Source organism: Mobula birostris, chromosome 10 (genome assembly GCF_030028105.1).
Source record: "Mobula birostris isolate sMobBir1 chromosome 10, sMobBir1.hap1, whole genome shotgun sequence".
Lineage (NCBI taxonomy): Eukaryota > Metazoa > Chordata > Chondrichthyes > Myliobatiformes > Myliobatidae > Mobula > Mobula birostris.
In genome coordinates, this window is record NC_092379.1 from 1,131,501 (window position 1) to 1,149,027 (window position 17,527).

The 17,527-nt window shown below is 41.2% G+C and overlaps 1 protein-coding gene across 5 annotated transcripts in view; it reads left to right on the plus strand.

Moving 5' to 3' along the window:
* Positions 1–17,527, plus strand: part of LOC140203750 (uncharacterized) — a 120,203-nt gene that overhangs the window by 51,704 nt on the left and 50,972 nt on the right. For 4 of the 5 annotated variants that reach the window (XM_072269794.1, XM_072269795.1, XM_072269796.1 and 1 more), the window contains exons 11-15: positions 5,013–5,309; positions 5,828–6,052; positions 9,002–9,789; positions 14,788–14,861; positions 16,270–16,318. In XM_072269794.1, the coding sequence (XP_072125895.1) occupies positions 5,013–5,309; positions 5,828–6,052; positions 9,002–9,789; positions 14,788–14,861; positions 16,270–16,318 (1,433 nt within the window). The remainder of the gene's footprint in view (positions 1–5,012; positions 5,310–5,827; positions 6,053–9,001; positions 9,790–14,787; positions 14,862–16,269; positions 16,319–17,527) is intronic. The other variant, XM_072269798.1, reaches the window with a different exon arrangement.

A 17,527-nucleotide genomic window follows, 5' to 3' on the forward strand; every position in this document is an offset into this window, starting at 1 on the left:
CCAAATGGCCTCTGTTCCTATATCTTATAATCTTATAGTGTTCTGTTGCTGTTCAAGGTTCCAATTCAATTCAAGATTCCATGTGTTGTGCATTCAGAGGTACTGTTCTGCACATCACTGTTGTAATGTGTGGTTATTCTGTCAGCTTGAACCAGTCTGGCTATTCTTCTCTGACAGCTCTCATTAAGAATCAGAATCAGATTTATTATCACCAGCATGTGATGTGAAATTTGTTAACTTAGCAACAGCAGTTCAATGCAACACATAATGTAGAAAAAAACTAAAATTAAAAAAATAAAATAAAAAAATAAGTAAATCAATTACAGTATACGTATATTGAATAGATTAAAAATCGTGCAAAAAAACAAATACATATTTTTTAAAAAAAGGTGAGGTAGTGTTCAAGGATTCAATGTCCATTTAGGAATCAAATGGCAGAGGGGAAGAAGCTGTTCCTGAATCGCTGAGTGTGTGCCTTCAGGCTTCTGTACCTCCTAGCTGATGGTAAGAAAGTGAGAAAAGGGCATGCCCTGGGTGCTGGAGGTTCTTAATAATGGACGCTGCCTTTCTGAGACACCACTCCCTGAAGATGTCTTGGGTACGTTGTAGGCTAGTACCTAAGATGGAGCCGACTAAATTTATAACCCTTGCAGCTTCTTTTGGTTCTCAGCAGTAGCCCCACCAACCCGCTCCCCCCCCCCCCCAACCAGACAGTGGTGCAGGCTGTCAGAATGCTCTCCACGGCACACCTATAGATTTTGACATATCAAATCTCTTCAAACTCCTAATAACGTACAGCCGCTGTCTTGCCTTCTTTATAACTCCATCGATATGTCAGGACCAGGTTAGATCCTCAGAGATCTTGACATGCAGGAACTTGAGACTGCTCACTCTCTCCACTTCTGATCCCTCTATAAGGATTGGTATGTGTTTCTTCATCTTACCCTTCTAGAAGTCCACAATCAGCTCTTTCGTCTTACTGACGTTGAGTACCAGATTGTTGCTGCAGCACCGCTCCACTAGTTGGCATATCTCACTCCTGTACGCCCTCTCATCACCATCTGAGATTCTACCAACAATGGCTGTATCATTAGCAAATTTATAGATAGTATTTGAGCTATGCCTAGCCACACATTCATGGGTATAGAGAGAGTAAAGCAGTGGGCTAAGCACACATCCTTGACTTGCACCAGTGTTGATTATCAGAGAGGAGGAGATATTATCACCAATCCACACAGGTTTTGTAACTTTTCAATCAGGATTGTGGGAATGATGTATTAAGTGCTGAGCTAAATGAGCAGCCACTTTTGCCCTCAGAACTGCTGCTCACCAGATGTTTTGTGTTTTTTTTGTGTGTGTGTGTGTGTGTGTATCATTCTTTGTAAATTTAGAGACTGTGTGTGAAAATCCCAGGAAATCAATACAGTAGTTTCTGAGATACTCAAACTACCCTTTCTGTAACCAGCAGTCATTCCATGGTCAAAATCAGATTTCTCCCTCATTCTATTGTTTGGTCTGAACAACAGCTGAACCTCTTGACCATATCTGCAAGCTTTTCTGCATTGTGTTGCTGCTACATGATTGTCTGATTAAGTATTTGCATAAATGAGCAAGAGTACATAATAAAGTGGCCACTGAGTGTTGTTTATCACTTGGACCTGACCAGCATGAGGTTAGTTGAATGTGAGGAATCCATGGCACAATTAGAAGAGAATTTGAGACTCCTCCCTGACACTTTATTCTGCATTGTACTTGTTTTCTTTGTTCTACCAAGGTGCACTATCTACTGCTTTGATCTGTATGAACAGTATCCAAAACAAGCTTTTCACTGTATCTTGGTACATGTGACAACAATAATCCAAAACAAAAAAGGACAGGTTGCAGAAATTAATTTTTTTTAAGCTTTGAGGGTTCAAAAATCATTAAATTTGAGGGGTTTCAGTCAACAAGGATGCAGTAAAATAGAGCTGGAGCTTGGCTGTTCAAAGGTGATAACCAGAGGAAGTTCTTCACACAAAAGGAAGGGGAAATCTGTTCAACAGAAAGCTGAGGCACAGTATCAATTCACTATCTTCAAACAAGTTGATAGATTGTTTAGGTTTGTTAGATAAGGTTTTGAAGTTATGAATTCTGTGGCATAGAAACAGTTTGGTCATTATTAAATTGTTTAAACATGCAAGACACAAACTAGAGTAATTGGACAGTCCAAGTAAAAATTGAAATGTGCATGTACAATTAAATGAAGGGATTGGAGATGTTTGCAGGACTGGTGTGGGCAGGTGACAACATCTGGCCTGGTAGCAGATAAGAATCTAGTGAGCTGAACTTCACTGCAAGAACTGTTCAATTTTATTTTTCACACTTAATGGAAAACTAATGTGTCAGGTTTTTTGTTAATGCTTCATAAGTTGATCATCCTATTAAAAAAATTATTGGCCATATAGATGCTGGAATCTGTGCTTTTCAGTACGTTGATGGCTAATGTCTTTAAATCCATTCTGCCACTTGATCCCCATTGACATTTTGAGACCTCTAGTATCCAAAAGTCTGGTTCATCTCAATAGTCAATGAGCAATTATAATTGTCAAAGAATTCCCAAGATTTACAAACATCTGCAGAAAGAAATTACAGTTCAACTCAGTTACATCATGTTGATCTTGTTCCTGTGAGTTCCTGTGACACTTGAGTTTTTATGCCCCCCCCCATGAGACAAAACATAATGACGGAGTGAGGAAATTTCCCCTTGTATTTTGCTTGCTATTGCATTCCAATCCCCTTGTTTTATCTTTCAGTAATGGACTATTTTATATGATAGTTATGGCAAAGAAGTTATTTAGTCACTTTCCCTTTCTTGTCTAGGGAAGTATTTTAGTGAATCCACTGTAGGTTAAAGAACAAGAAAAAGCAGTAAAGCAGTGCAAGATTATCTCTGGTCCTTGGAATGGACTGCTTGGTTCTTTTTCCATTTAATGTTTTCTATTCTACATGAAAATCCTTGTCTATGTAATCAGTCATCATGCCCGTGCTGTTAACATCTGAATATCAGCAGTGAATCAGTTGTATAATACAGACATGAACTGAACTGAACTAATATATGGTGGTGCTAGAAAGTTTGTGAACCCTGTAGAATTTTCTCTGTTTCTTCATAAATATGACCTAAAGTGTGATCAGTTCTTCTTGCAAGCCCTAAAGTTAGACAAAGAGAACTAAACTAAATATACAACATGAGAAACATTATACATGTTCATTTATTGAGAAAAATGATCCACTATTACATGTATTCGTTGGAAAAATATGTGAACCTCTGGGGTAATGCCTTCTACAAAAGCTTTTTGGAGTTGGTTATTCCAATCAATGAGATGAGATTGGAGGTGTGGATTGTAGAGGTGCCCTGCCCTATATATTTTGTAGAAAAAGGACACACAGTTAGGTTACGACAGAACCTGCTCTTCTCAAGAAAGATCTGCTTATGTGCACCATGCCTCGATCAAAACACCTTTCAGAGGACCTTAGTAGAAGAAGAAGAATTGTAGAGATACATGAAGCTGGAAAAGACTACAAAAGCATTCCTAAAGACCTTGGTGTTCATCACTCCACAGTAAGACAACTGAAAACAACTCAGTGCGGTTGCAACTCTCCTTCGGAGTGGGCATCCTGCAAAGATCACACCAAGAGCATAACGTGCAATGCTGAAGGAGGTGAAAAAGAACCCAAGGTGAACAGCAAAAGACATGCAGAAATCTCTAGAACTTGGTAAAGTCTCTGTCCATGTGTCCACTATAAGAAAAACACTGAACAAAAATGGTGTTCTTGAAAGGACACCACAGAGAAAACTACTGCTCTCCAAAGAAAAAACATTGCTGCATGTCTCAAGTTTGCAAAAGACCACCTGGATGTTCTCCAATACTTCCGGAGCAACGTTCTGTGGACAGATGAGTCAAAAGTTGAACTTTTTGGCAGCAATGCACATTGCTGTTTGGAGGGAAAAGGGCACCACACACCAACACCAAAACCTCATCCCAAATGTGAAACATGATGGAAGGAGCATCATGGTTAGGGGCGGCTTTGTTGCCTCAGGGCCTGGACAGCTTGCAACCGTTGAGGGAACAATTAATTCAAAATGATATCAAGGCATTTTTCAGAAGAATCAAGGTAGCTGTCCATCACCTGAAGCTTAATAGAAGTTAGATAATGCAACAAGACAATGATCCAAAAGACAAGAGTAAATCAACAACAGAATGGTTTAAAAAGAAGAAAGCTTGTGTTTTAGAATCGTTAAGTCAAAGTCCTGACCTTAATCCTATAGAAATGTTATGGAAGGACCTGAAGCAAGCAGTTCATGCAAGGAAGCCCACCAACATGCCAGAGATAAAGCAGTTTTGTAAGGAGGAATGGCAAAAATTTCCTCCAAACTGATGTGTAGGATTGATCAACAGTTAGCAGAAACATTTGGTTAAAGTTATTGCTGTACAAGAGGGTCACGCCAGTTACTGATAGCAAAGGTTCACATACTTTTTCGAACAAATAAACGTAATATTGGATCATTTTTCCCAATAAATAAATTAAGTATAACCCTTTGTGTTATTTATTTAAGCAACACACATCAAAGTTGCTGGTAAACACAGCAGGCTAGGCAGCATCTATTGGAAGAGTTTCAGTCGACATTTCAGGCCGAGACCCTTCATCAGGACCCTTGTTGTTGTTGTTGTATTATTTATTTAATTGGGTTTTCTTTATTTTTAGGACTTGTGTGAAGATCTGATCACAATTTAGATCATATCTATGTAGAAATGGAGAAAATTCTACAGGGTTCACAAACTTTCTAACACCACTGTAAATATAATCTTTTTTTAACAGGACACTAATAAAATGTTTCTCCTGATGATATGAATAATGAGAATAATTAAGTCTTTCCACTGTACTGCTGCGACAAAACGAATTTCATGTCGTACAAAACGATAATAAATCTGATTCTGAGGTGCTTCACTTTTGTGTTCCTTCTTTATCTGCAGCAGAAGATCCAGCTCAGTCTCCTCCCATGTTGATTGCCCAGCAAAAGGAACAAGATGTCTTTATGTCAACCACTGACACTACAGTGAAAAGTGTTACCAACGCCCCCTCTTCCATTAAATCTGCTGTCACTACATTCCGGAAGATTGGGGCTTTGAGTACATTGGTGACCAGTACAACTCCAATACCTACTTCAAGCTGCTTTGTGAATCCCATTGCATCACAGAACAAAACTGAAACCTCTTCTGCTCCAACTCGTTACCTGTTGTGTAAAACAAAATATTCTGGATTGCCTTTAGGTAGGCTTGGTGTTTGTGATTTCCAGTCACATCAGCAACCTTGTGATTTATTAACATTACCTACTTGAAAATAATTTTAAGTTCTAAAGTCTGGATGGTGCAGAATCAACAAAGATGTGTCATGGAGAGGAATGGAGACTTGGGTATTTCAGTTGATAATAATAATAAAAAAAACATGAAAACCCTCCCTGAAAATTAACAGTTCAAATCAACGTGATTCAGCCAAAGCATAATTTAACACCTATTTAATTTATCATCAGTGTGTCAGCCTTGAACTTGCGAGTGTGCAATATACTAAATGTTCTAAACTTCCACAGTGTGTAATATACTAAAATGTTCTGCTGTCATCATAACATTAAAAATGTATTGGCAGGGATAAGCAAGAATAATTTCTGTACAACTTTCCTTCCTTGGCACATAACGTAAAGTATTGTCTTTAATCTTTAAATCTTTAGTTCGGCTGCATTCAGTTCTGCCTTCTCTTCCAGTGTTTTAATTGTTCACCATCTTTTTGTTAGGACCAACTGACTCTCTTGATCAAGATGGTCGACGGTACTGTGTCACCGTCCCAAGCACTTTGAAGCTACCGCCGGGAGACAGTCTAATACTTCATCCTGTTAAGTCTTTAGATGGACGACAATTATACAAACACTCCAGTGGGAAAGTTTTCCAACTGGTTTACAGAAAAACTGCAGGACAGATCCCTGTAAAAAAGCTTGACAGCCCTCAGTCACCTGTTCAAGGTATGTAATGTAGAAACAAATGCTATCTTCAGTCCAGTAAGTTATATTTGGCATTCAGAATCTGTATCTCAGTTTGTTTTTGTTGCAGTATTTGAGGAAAAACTGTCATTGGGGAAAATATGGCTTCTGAATCACACATCGTGACACAAGAACATAAGAAATAGGAGCAGGAGTCCTACTTTGCCATTCAATGAGATCATGACTCATCTAGCCTTTCCCCATAACCTTTAATTCCCATAGTATACAAAAATCTATTCAACCTTGTCTTAAATGTATTTACTGAGATGGCCCCCACTGCTTCTTTGGGCAGAGAATTACACAGATTCACCACTCTTTGGGAAAAGCAGTTTTTCCTCATCTGCATCCTAAATCTACTCCCCCAAATCTTGAGGCTGTGTCCCCCAGTTCTAGTCTCACCTGCCAGTGGAAACAACTTTCCTACCTCTATTTTATCTCCCTCTTTCATAATTTCATATATTTCTATAAGTTCTCCTCTCATCCTTCTGAATTCCAGCGAGTATAGTCCCAGACGACTTGATCTCTCCTTATAGTCTAACCCCCTCATCTCTGGAATCAACCTGGTGAACCTCCTCTGCACCATCTCCAAAGCCAGTAGTATACCCTTCCTCAAGTAAGGAGACCAGAACTGTACTCAGTACTTCAGATGCAGCCTTACCAATACCCTGTACAGTTGCAGCATAACCCCCCCCCCGCTCAAATTAAATCCCCCTACTAGTGAAGGCCAACATTCTATTTGCCGCCTTGACAGCCTGTTGCCCCCGCATACCAGCCTTTTGTAATTCATGCACAAGCACTCCCAAATCCCTCTGCACAGCAGCATGCTGCAATGTTTTGCCATTTAAAAAATAATCTGATCTTCCACTTTCTCTTCCAAAGTGGATGACCTTGCCTTTGCTAACATTGTGCTCCATCTGCCAGACCCTTGCCCACTCATTTAACCTACCTATATCTCTTTGCAGACTCTTCATACCCTCTGCACAATTTGCTTTTCCACTCAATTTAGTGTCTTCAGCAAACTTAGATACACTACATTTGGTCCCTTCTTACAGATCATTAATGTATATTGTGAACATTTGTGGGCCCAGCACCGATCCCTGTGGCACACCCCTCTCCACTGATTGCCAACCAGAGAAGCACCCATGTATCCCCAAGTCTCTGCTTTTTGTTGGTTAACCAATCCTCTATCCATGCTAATAGATCACCCCAACTCTTTGCATCCTTATCTTATGGATAAGTTTTTTATGTAGCACCTTATCGAATGCCTTCTGGAAATCCAAGTGAATAACATCCATTTGTTCCCCTCTATCCACTGCCCTTGTTACCTGCTCAAAAGAACTCCAGTAAGATCACTTTTCGCCATTAAAGCAGTATGGTGGGAGATTAGTCATTCAGTACCTAGGGAATGTTTATAATCCTGCATTGTGTATGGGTACGAAATACCTAATAATTCTAGGCTGAGTGAAGGTTGATCATGAGGCAAAGGTACTGTTGATAAAAGATTTCAGGGGAAATGTGCGTTAATTAATAATCTCATATTATACCTTGAATTGTAATGTCTTGGAGTTTAAGCCAGCCAAAAGTAAGGTGTTGTGCTTTGGGAGAGTACATGTAAATGTACCGTGCACTGTTAACAGCAAGACCCTTAACAGTGCTTTTGTACAACATGGGTCTTGGAATCCATATCTTAGCTCACTGAAGGTGACTACACAGGTTGATGTGGTGAAGAGGGCACTTGGCCTGCTTGATGTTATTGGTCAAGCCATTGAGTTCGTGTGCTGAGAAGTTGTGTTGCAGCTTTCTTAAACTCTAAACTGTATCTGGAGTGTTGCATATAATTCTAGTCAACCTATTATAGGAAGGGATGTGGAAGCTTTGGAGAGGGTGCAGAAATTGGTTTACCAGGATGCTGCCTGGATTAGAGGGCATGTGCCTCCAAGGAAAGGTTGGGCTGTTTTCTCAGGAGTGACAGAGGCTGAGGCAATATCTGATAGAGGTTTATATAAGAGGCATAGATGGAGTAGATCAACAGTATTTTTATTCCATGTTCAATATGTCTGATACTAGAGGGTATGCATTTATATGGAAAAATTTATGTTCAAAGGAGATAGGTGGTGCAAATTTTGTTTTTACATAGTGGTGGGTGCCCAGAATGCACTGTCAGGAGTGGTAGTGGAGGTAGGTATAATAGAGCTATTTAAGACGTTCTTGGATAAACACATGAACCTGTGGATAAAGGTGGGATTTAAAGCTAGCCAGAGGGGATTATCATGGTTAGGCATTTTAATCAGTTCAGCAGGACGTCATTGGCCAAAGGGCCTGTTCCGCTGCTATATTATTGTGTTCTATATTCTGTATTTTATTGGATAACATTTTTCTTTCTGAAAACAATATTTTCATTCTTCGCACCTTCATAGTTACTCAGAAATACGATTGTTCTTTTAAACTGCTGATTGGTCTATTATTCTCATCTGTACCAAGATGCAATGGAGAAACTTAGTTTGAGTGGGCCATCCAGGCAGGTCATGCCACACGTCAGTGCAGCAAGGTAGGAAAAAGGAAACAACAGAGAAAATGTATTGCGGGTAAACAGAACACTTTATCTGTTTACCTGTATTGCACCTTTTGATTGTGTTTCAGATTTGAAAACATGGTTCCTTGAAGTTATGTCTCGATTCAAAGATCCAGAGGTTGGTCTAACTTCTTGAGATTGTGTATGGGTAAATTGAAAGCCATGGGTTTGTTAGAGCACATCATAGTTGCCATGCAGAAGTATCTTTCGTTAAGAGGCTTTTTTATCTTTTTGATGGGTTCGCATGAAACTCCTGTTGTGTGATGGCTGCTGGTTCATTGTTTTATTTAAATACTATCTTGTCCTTTTCCGTGAACAATAAGTAATGATTTTGAAGATTAATATTGTTTTAATTGCAGAAACCCCACCTTCTGCTGCTGCTTTGGAAAGTGATGGTGTCACTCCTCATTGCACAACAGCTGCTACGAGTTCAGAATCAGATACCAAACATAGTCCGTCAGAGATGAACGCCAGGACAGGCTTTTGCACCTCTGAATCTCTTCATGATGCTGTTGCCTGTGATCCAATAACACCACCACTTCAGAGCAGTTCGACAACTTGGAAGTTAGTGGATGAAGTTTCCCCACCCCAATCGAGGCATTTCTTCCCAGAAACCACCCCAACAGAGGTCAGACGGCTCAACAGGCCATATGCTATCATTCCTTCAGCTGATTGCCAATCCAAACCAAATTCTGATGAATCAAGCAATGATATACTTGACATAAAAACAGAAATGGGTCCAGTGAAATCTCCCGAGCCTGAAGAATACAATGAAATCACTGGTAATGTCGGGGCCTTTCCTATGAAAGGTAGAGGGTTTGCTGTCACTGAAGCTTATGAAACTCAGTGGGTGCCAGCAAACAGATTTGAAGAGTATCACAAAAGGACTGATCTCACACAGTTTGATGTACACAACCCTAGAGAAGCATTTGTTGAGAGGGAAGTATCGGAAATCAATACCTGTGAGCTGGTTGATTCTGATAGTTCTGAAGTATGCACTATGAGAGTAAAGGAGGAACCTTTGAATGATGAAGAAAATGATAGTTTTACTGCATTAAGAGATGATGCATTTAGAAGCTCCAAGTTGTGGAACCAGTCATTCAATTTGAACACAGAAGCTGTGACTGAAGCAGAATTAGGTGTACAGGTGAGTGTGGAAGAAATAATAATTATGAAAAAACTATATATTTTTATAGTTCATTGGCTTTGCCATAATGGTAGTAGAAAGAGAAATCTGGAACTTAAATTGACCAGTGTTTATATTTCAGTGGAAATGCCATTGACTAAAAGTGGTCATTTGACATTAATTGCCAGTTGGAAAGAAGCTTGTTCCATGCAAATTAGTTACACATACCTAGGTAGAAAAAAAGTCTGTTTAGTAAGTGGTTAAGCAGAGCACACTCTGTGATAGGGAGTTTTTCCTTTTCCTTCATCTTTGTGGAAGAAAATTACAGCCTATAAGTAAGGATATTTATTTGCTTCATTTAGAGATGTGGTGGAGAACAGGCCCATCTAGCCCAACAAGCCACACCACCCAGCAGCCCACCCTAGCCTGATTACAGGACAACTTACAATGACCATTTAACCAGGTTTGTCTGTGGACTGTGGGAGGAAACCAGAGCACCTGGAGGAATCCACCTGGTGACAGGGAGAGCTTAGAGTCCTTGCAAATGGCACCAGGGTTGAACTCCAAACTCCAAACTCCATAACTGTCCCGAGCTATAATTGCTTGATCCCCCAGAACCAAGTGATAATGTTTAAAACAATCTTCCAAGAGTTCCTTAGCAGAGTGACATGTTCAAGTCTTGCCTTAAATATCAGTTTTAAATGGAGAAAATAAACTGCAGTCTTGTTACTAGATGCCTCAGAGCATTGAGATGGCAGTTAGTTTAGGTTTGATATGAGATTCACTTCCTTCTCTGAGCATAATTTGTAACTTCAATGGGTGCCAGTATCCAGGAGCATTTGGATGGCATTATGTCAGGAGATTAGATTGGTTTGTCAAGGGGAAAAGTTACATTGAGATAATGGCCACTAATAAAAATTGAGGATTCTTTCCATTTAGGCAGCTGTGTAGCTGCAAATGGGCAGTGTGGTTGCTGAGGAGAAGGGAGGAAATCTGTATCCAAGGATTGGGGTGACTTCTTCTGAAAACTAGACTAAAATTAGAAACCTTCTTCAGTACACAACCAAGATGGTGAAGGTGGCAGACTTTCCACCAGGATCAGTAAGGCTGTCCACTTTTATTTTCTAAGTGCTTGAATCTGTTTCTCATGTGACAAGTTGGCTTGAAGCTTGTCACTGCAACAGCCCCCCCAGAGTTCCTTGGGCAGCAGGAAGTTCAGTAATTTAGATTCAGATTTAAATTCAGATTTTGTCATCGAAACATGCAGTTAAATGTGTTGTTTGCATCAATGACCAGCACACCTAGGGATGTGCTCGGGGACAGCCCACAAGTGTCACCACACATTCCGGAGTCTACATAGCATATCCACAATGTTCAGCAGATCAACATCGAGTACAACGAAACAGAACATTGGATTGCATTGAGGGAGAGTGAGTTTAAAAAGAAATAAATGGGGGCAGCCTGGACGATATTTTGCATGCCACGGTTCCCAGGGATGCATTGGATTGCACAGTTAGGCACTTGGCAAGATCCAATAAAAAGAAGCTGGGATTAAGCAGAGTTGCCATTGTGTGAGTGGTGAGTGGACTGTGTTGGAGTGGGGAGTTGAGGTGTAGGTCATAGAACTTTTTTTCATTACTTATTATTGCACATTTAGAGGAGTGAGCATGCCAGGCAGGGTAGTGGAATGCTCCTCTTGCGGGATGTGGAAAGGTAGGGAAACCTCCAGGGCTCTTGACAACTGCAAGAAGTGCGTTCAGCTGCCACTTCTAACGGACTGCGGTAAGAAATTGGAGCTGGAACTGGATGAACTATGGGTCATTTGGATGGTTGAGGGTAGTGCAGAGACTGTCTACAAGGATGTTGCTGGGACTTAAGGACTTGAGTTCTCGGGAAAAGTTGAATGGGTTAGGACTTTATTCCCTAGAATATCCTCGGGACATTCCCAGAAGGGATCATGAGAAGGCCTTGGTGAGCAGGATTAAAGAAAACCCTAAGGCATTCTACAAGTATGTGAAGAGCAAGAGGATAAGACATGAGAGAATAGGACCAATCAAGTGTGACAGTGGAAAAGTGTGTATGGAACTGGAGGAGATAGCAGAGGTACTTAATGAATTCTTTGCTTCAGTATCCACTATGGAAAAGGACCTTGGTGATTATAGAATGACTTGCAGTGAACTGAAAAGCTTGAGCATATAGACATTAAGAAAGAGGATGTGCTGGAGCTTTTGGAAAGCATCAAGTTGGATAAGTCTCCGGGACCAGACAAGATATACCCCAGGCTACTGTGGGAGGTGAGGAAGGAGAGTGATGAGCCTCTGGCAGTGATCTTTACGTCACCAATCGGGACGGGAGAGGTTCTAGAGGATTGGAAGATTGCAGATGTTGTTTTCTTATTCAAGAAAGGGAGTAGAGATAGCCCAGGAAATTATAGACCAGTAAGTCTTACTTCAGTGGTTGGTAAGTTGATGGAGAAGATCCCAAGAGGCAAGATTTATGAACATTTGGAGAGGCATAATATGATTAGGAATAGTCAGCATGGCTTTGTCAAAGGCAGGCTATGCCTTACGAGCCTGATTGAATTTTTTTGAGGATGTGACTAAACACATTGAAGGTAAAGCAGTAGATGTAGTGTATATGGATTTCAGCAAGGCATTTGATAAGGTACCCCATGCAAGGCTTATTGAGAAAGTAAGGAGGCATAGGATTCAAGGGGACTTTGCTTTGTGGATCCAGAATTGGCTTGCCCACAGAAGGCAAAGCGTGGTTGTAGAAGGGTCATATTCTGCATGGAGTTTGGTGACCAGTGGTGTACCTCAGGGATCTGTTCTGGAACCCTTTCTCTTCATGATTTTTATAAATGACCTGGATGAGGAAGTGGAGGGATGGGTTAGTAAGTTTGCTGATGACACAAAGGTTGAGGGTGTTGTGATAAGTGTGAAGGGTTTTCCGAGGTTACAGCGGGACATGGATAGGGTGCAAAACTGGGCTGAGAAGTGGCAGATGAAGTTCAACTCAGACAAGTGTGAGGTGGTTCATTTTGGTAGGTTAAATATGATGGCAGAATATAGCATTAATGGTAAGACTTGGCAGTGTGGATGATCAGAGGGATCTTAGGGTCCATGTCCATAGGACACTCAAAGCTGCTGTGCAGGTTGATTGGTTAAGAACGCATATGGTACATTGGCGTTCATGAACCTTGGGATGAGTTCAAAAGCTGAGAAGTAACGTTACAGCTATATAGTACCCTGGTCAGACCCCACTTGGAGTACTGTGCTCAGTTCTGGTCACCTCACTACAGGAAGGGTGTGGAAATTATAGAAAGGGTGCAGAGGAGATTTACAAGGATGTTGCCTGGATTGGGGAGCATGCCTTGTGTGAGTAGGTTGAGTGAACTTGGCCTTTTCTCCTTAGAGCAATGGAGGATGAGAGGTGACCTGATAGAAGGGTATAAGATGATCATGTGGATAGTCTGAGGCTTTTTCCCAGGGCTGAAATGGCTAAGACGAGAGGGTGCAGTTTTAAGGTGCTTGGAAGTAGGTACAGAGAGGATGTCGGGATAATTTTTTTTTAAACACAGAGACTGGTGAGTGCGTGGAATGGGCCGCCAGCGCCTGTGGTGGAGGCGGATACAATAGGGTCCTTTAAGAGGCTCCTGGATAGGTACATGGAGCTTAGAAAAATAGAGGGTTATGGGTAACCCTAGGTAATTTCTAAAGTAAGTACATGTTTGGCACAGCATTGTGGGCCAAAGGTCCTGTATTGTGCTGTAGGTTTCCTATGTTTCTAATGTAAAAGATTAAGGGGAGATTTGATAGAGGTATAGGTAAAATACATGCAAGCAGACTTTTTCCTCCGAGGTTGGGTGAGTCTACAGCTAGTGGTCATGGTTAAGGGTGAACTGTTTGAGGAACATGGGACCGTGCATAGGGAGCTTCTTCACTCAGTGGTGAGAGTGTGGAATGAACTGCCAGCACAAGTAGTGGATGTGGTTTGGATTTCAACATTTAAGAGAAGTTTGGATAGGAGGGGTATGGGGGGCTAGGGTTAGGGAGCAGGTCAAAGATACTTGGCAGATTAATAGTTTATCATGGACTAGATGGGCTGAAAGGCTCTTTTCTGTGCTGTTATGTTCTCTGGCACTTTATAGGCATTCGTTTGTCTCGTGAGACCATGGATTTGGGCAAGGTTGTATGGAAGACCGACAGTTGCCCATGCTACAAGTCTCCCCTCTCCACGCCACCGATGTTGTCCAAGGGAAGGGCATTAGGACCCACACAGCTTGGCACCGATGTCGTTGCAGAGCAATGTGTGGTTAAGTGCCTTGCTCAAGGACACAACACGCTGCCTCAGCCAAGGCTCGAACTAGTGACCTTCAGATCACTAGACGAACGCCTTAACCACTTGGCCACGCACCAACACACTCTGACACTATAACACCACAAACAATAAAACAACACCAACAAAGCAACCCTGTTACTTTTCTCCTTCCCACACACACGGACAGTCGTCAACTCCCAAACACAGGCTTCACCCGCCAGTATCCAGGCCTCTGTCATCAGTCTTCAACTTCCAGGCTGAATAGACCTTTGGACCAGTGATGGGAACTTGAACTCCAGGAACCAGGCAGTCAGTCAATTACATACTCCATGACAGACACCAACACATGCACTTTTGAGTTTAAATAGTAGAGCTGAGCTTATCCATTTCCACTTCTGCAACTCAGCCATGCTAGAATTGTGCGTACTCTCCAGAGCCTCCAGAAGGAAGCTGTTCTTGGTTTAGCACTGTGAAGGCTTCTACCCATTTTAAAAGCAAATTGTTATTTGTCAGATGATTTTATTAAGCTAGACAAACTCTTGGCAGGCTAACTGGAGAAATATCTGACTCAAACGTTGGTATGAGTACCTTGATGTGGCAGCACATGATTTCAAGTGATCATTTGTTGTTTTGAAGGATGTTTTCCATCTAATGACACTTGCCATTCCTGTAACAATTGATTTTTTTTCCTCCCTGCAGACTCATTCGAATACTAGAGGTCGAATTGGATTTGGAAATTCATTAACTGACCATATGCCTGATGTGCCTCACAGGTCAGTAACAGTTAAGTACAGTGAAAGTTTGTTCTAATTATCTGTTATAAAGTGAATATAAGCCTATGACAGTCAGCTAAAGAATCAGGAGTTGTGAAGGGTCTTGATGTATTTCTATCGTGAGCACATTAAAGAGAGAGCCTAGTGCTATAGTGATACGTCAATAGAGTTGTACTCCAAGAAAGTGGAATGAAACATTTCTTCATTCAGAATAATCTTTAATTCCCATTTTCTTTGTATGTTCTGAGAGAATGACATTTATCCTGATCCTTGTGTATGTGAGGAAGTTGTGTTGTATTCTATCTTCAACTGCAAAATTGAAAGTTCAGTTTGTGTGGAATATGAGGGCTCCTTGTGCATATGGTGTCATAAGGTTTTAGTGATTAAGATAACACCCTGGGTAAATCCTTAGAACAGTAATTTGCAGGTTATAGTGGTACAGAGAATTTTCTGGATAAAGCTGTCCTGATTCCCAGCCTTGTAATGTAGATTTATTGCATCACAAGATGCAGAACAGTTGATATAAGCTTGAACAGCTGACTAAGCTTGAATAGGTGTTGTGGCCATCAAAACATTGAATCTTTTTAAAAGTCAGATGTTCAAAACTTTTTTTTTCATCTGTCCACATTTTACAGATTATTTAAATTAACCTCCGAATACAAGGATGTCTCTTTAGAGCAGAGATGAGGAAGAAATTTGGAATTGATTGCCACAGACTGCTGTGGGGGCCAAGTCTTTGAAAAAAATCTCCTTTTATTCTCCTCACATTCCCATCAACACCCCCTTCCAGATTCCAGCCCTCACTTGCCACTAGGAAAATTTGCAGTGACCAATTAAGCTCCTAATCTAAACTTCACTGGGGTGTGGAAGGATACTGAGTCACCTGAAAAGCTGAGAACTCAAAACTCCAGTTAGAACTGGAGCGCAGGATTGAACCCCCAGTACTGCTGCACCACTTTTCTGCCACAACGCCTTCTGCAGTAAAGCATGAGCACACATTGATCAGCGATTAGTTAATCATTTACTTCTCTCAAGGGTGTCCACACTTGTGCTTGGGGCATGTTCAGGATACAACAAAAGATAACAAACATACCTGTCAAATGAAGGGAACTGGGCAAACACAGAAATACTAAACATGTGAATTAGTTAATAATGATGAAAGACAACATCCTCAACAGCTGCCTCTGAAGTCTTCTCTCCAGCTCACATCACATTGATGTAGTCTCCACTCTGTAGTGATGTGTAATCGGGAAGAAGTGACCATTTCTGTTATGTGAGATACCTTGAATCTTGGTTGTAAGACTCAGTCTGCTAAATATGCAGGTGGGATTTCACTGCAGTACAAATTTGGGAAATTGCGTGCAGCATTTTCAATTTTTTATAAGCCCTTGCAAACCCTGTTTTCTAGGGGATTTTTCCAGAGTCCACAATCAATCACCCACTCCACTCGAAGAAAGGTGAGTCGAAGTCAACATTCTGTTATATTGCAAAACGGGAGCTCCAGAGAGATGAGAGAAGAGCTGGCCAAAGGTGATTGAAAGGGGATACTAGCAGGCATTTGTAATGATCTTTCAAGAATTACTACATTCTTGAATAGTTCCCGAAGATGGGAAAATGCAAATATCCCTTTAAGAAGGGAGGGAGGCAAAAGACAGGAAATTATACACCAGTTAGACTGACTTCAGAGGTTGGTAAGATGTTGGAGTCGTATTATTAAGGATGGGGTTTCAGGGCACTGGGAGGCACATGATAAAATAGGCCATAGTCAGCATGCCTTACAAATCTGTTGGAACTCTTTGATGAAATAACACAGGGTAGATAAAGGAGAGTCATTGGATGTTGCTGACTTGGATTTTCAGAAGGTTTTTGACAAGCTGCCGTACGTGAGGCTGCTAAACAAGATAAAAGCCCATGGTATTATAGGAAATATACTAGGCTGGATAAAGATTGGCTGACTGGCAAGAGGCAAAGAGTGGGAATAAAGGGGACCTGTTCTGGTTGGCGGCCAGTTACTAGTGGTGTTTCGCTGGGTTAATGTTGGGTCCGCTTCTCTTGTATGTCAGTGATTTGGATGATGGAATTCGTGGCTTTGAGGCCAAGTTTATGAGCAATACAAAGATAAAGTGAAGGCGCAGGTAATGTTAAGGAAGCGGGTGTTTGCAGAAGTGCTTAGATGGATTAGGAGATCTGTCACAGAAAAGAATTGGCAGATGGAAAATAGTGTGGGCAAGAGTATGGTCATCTACTTGGTAGAAGGAATAAAGGCCTAGACGATTTTCTAAATGTGTCAAAAAATGAGAATTCAGAGCTTCAAAGAGAATTTTGAGTTTACGCAGGATTCCCTAAAAGGTTAACTTGCAGTTTGAGTCCATGGTAAGGATGGCAAGGGCAGTGCTAGCATTCCTTCAAAAGGACTAGAATATAAAGGCAAGGATGTAATGCTGAGGCTTTATAAGGCATTGGTCAGACCACACTTGGAGTATTGTGAGCAGTTTTGGGCCCTTATCTGGCATTAGAGAGAGTCCAGAGGAAACTCATGAGCTAGATGTTGGAAATCTCAGTTTTGCTTTACCAGTCTGTGTTATTAGCCCTGAGCTGAACCCCTGAACCTGGAGGACTGGTGGACCACTCTGTCTACCCTCTAAGCTTTGACCCATTTGGCATCG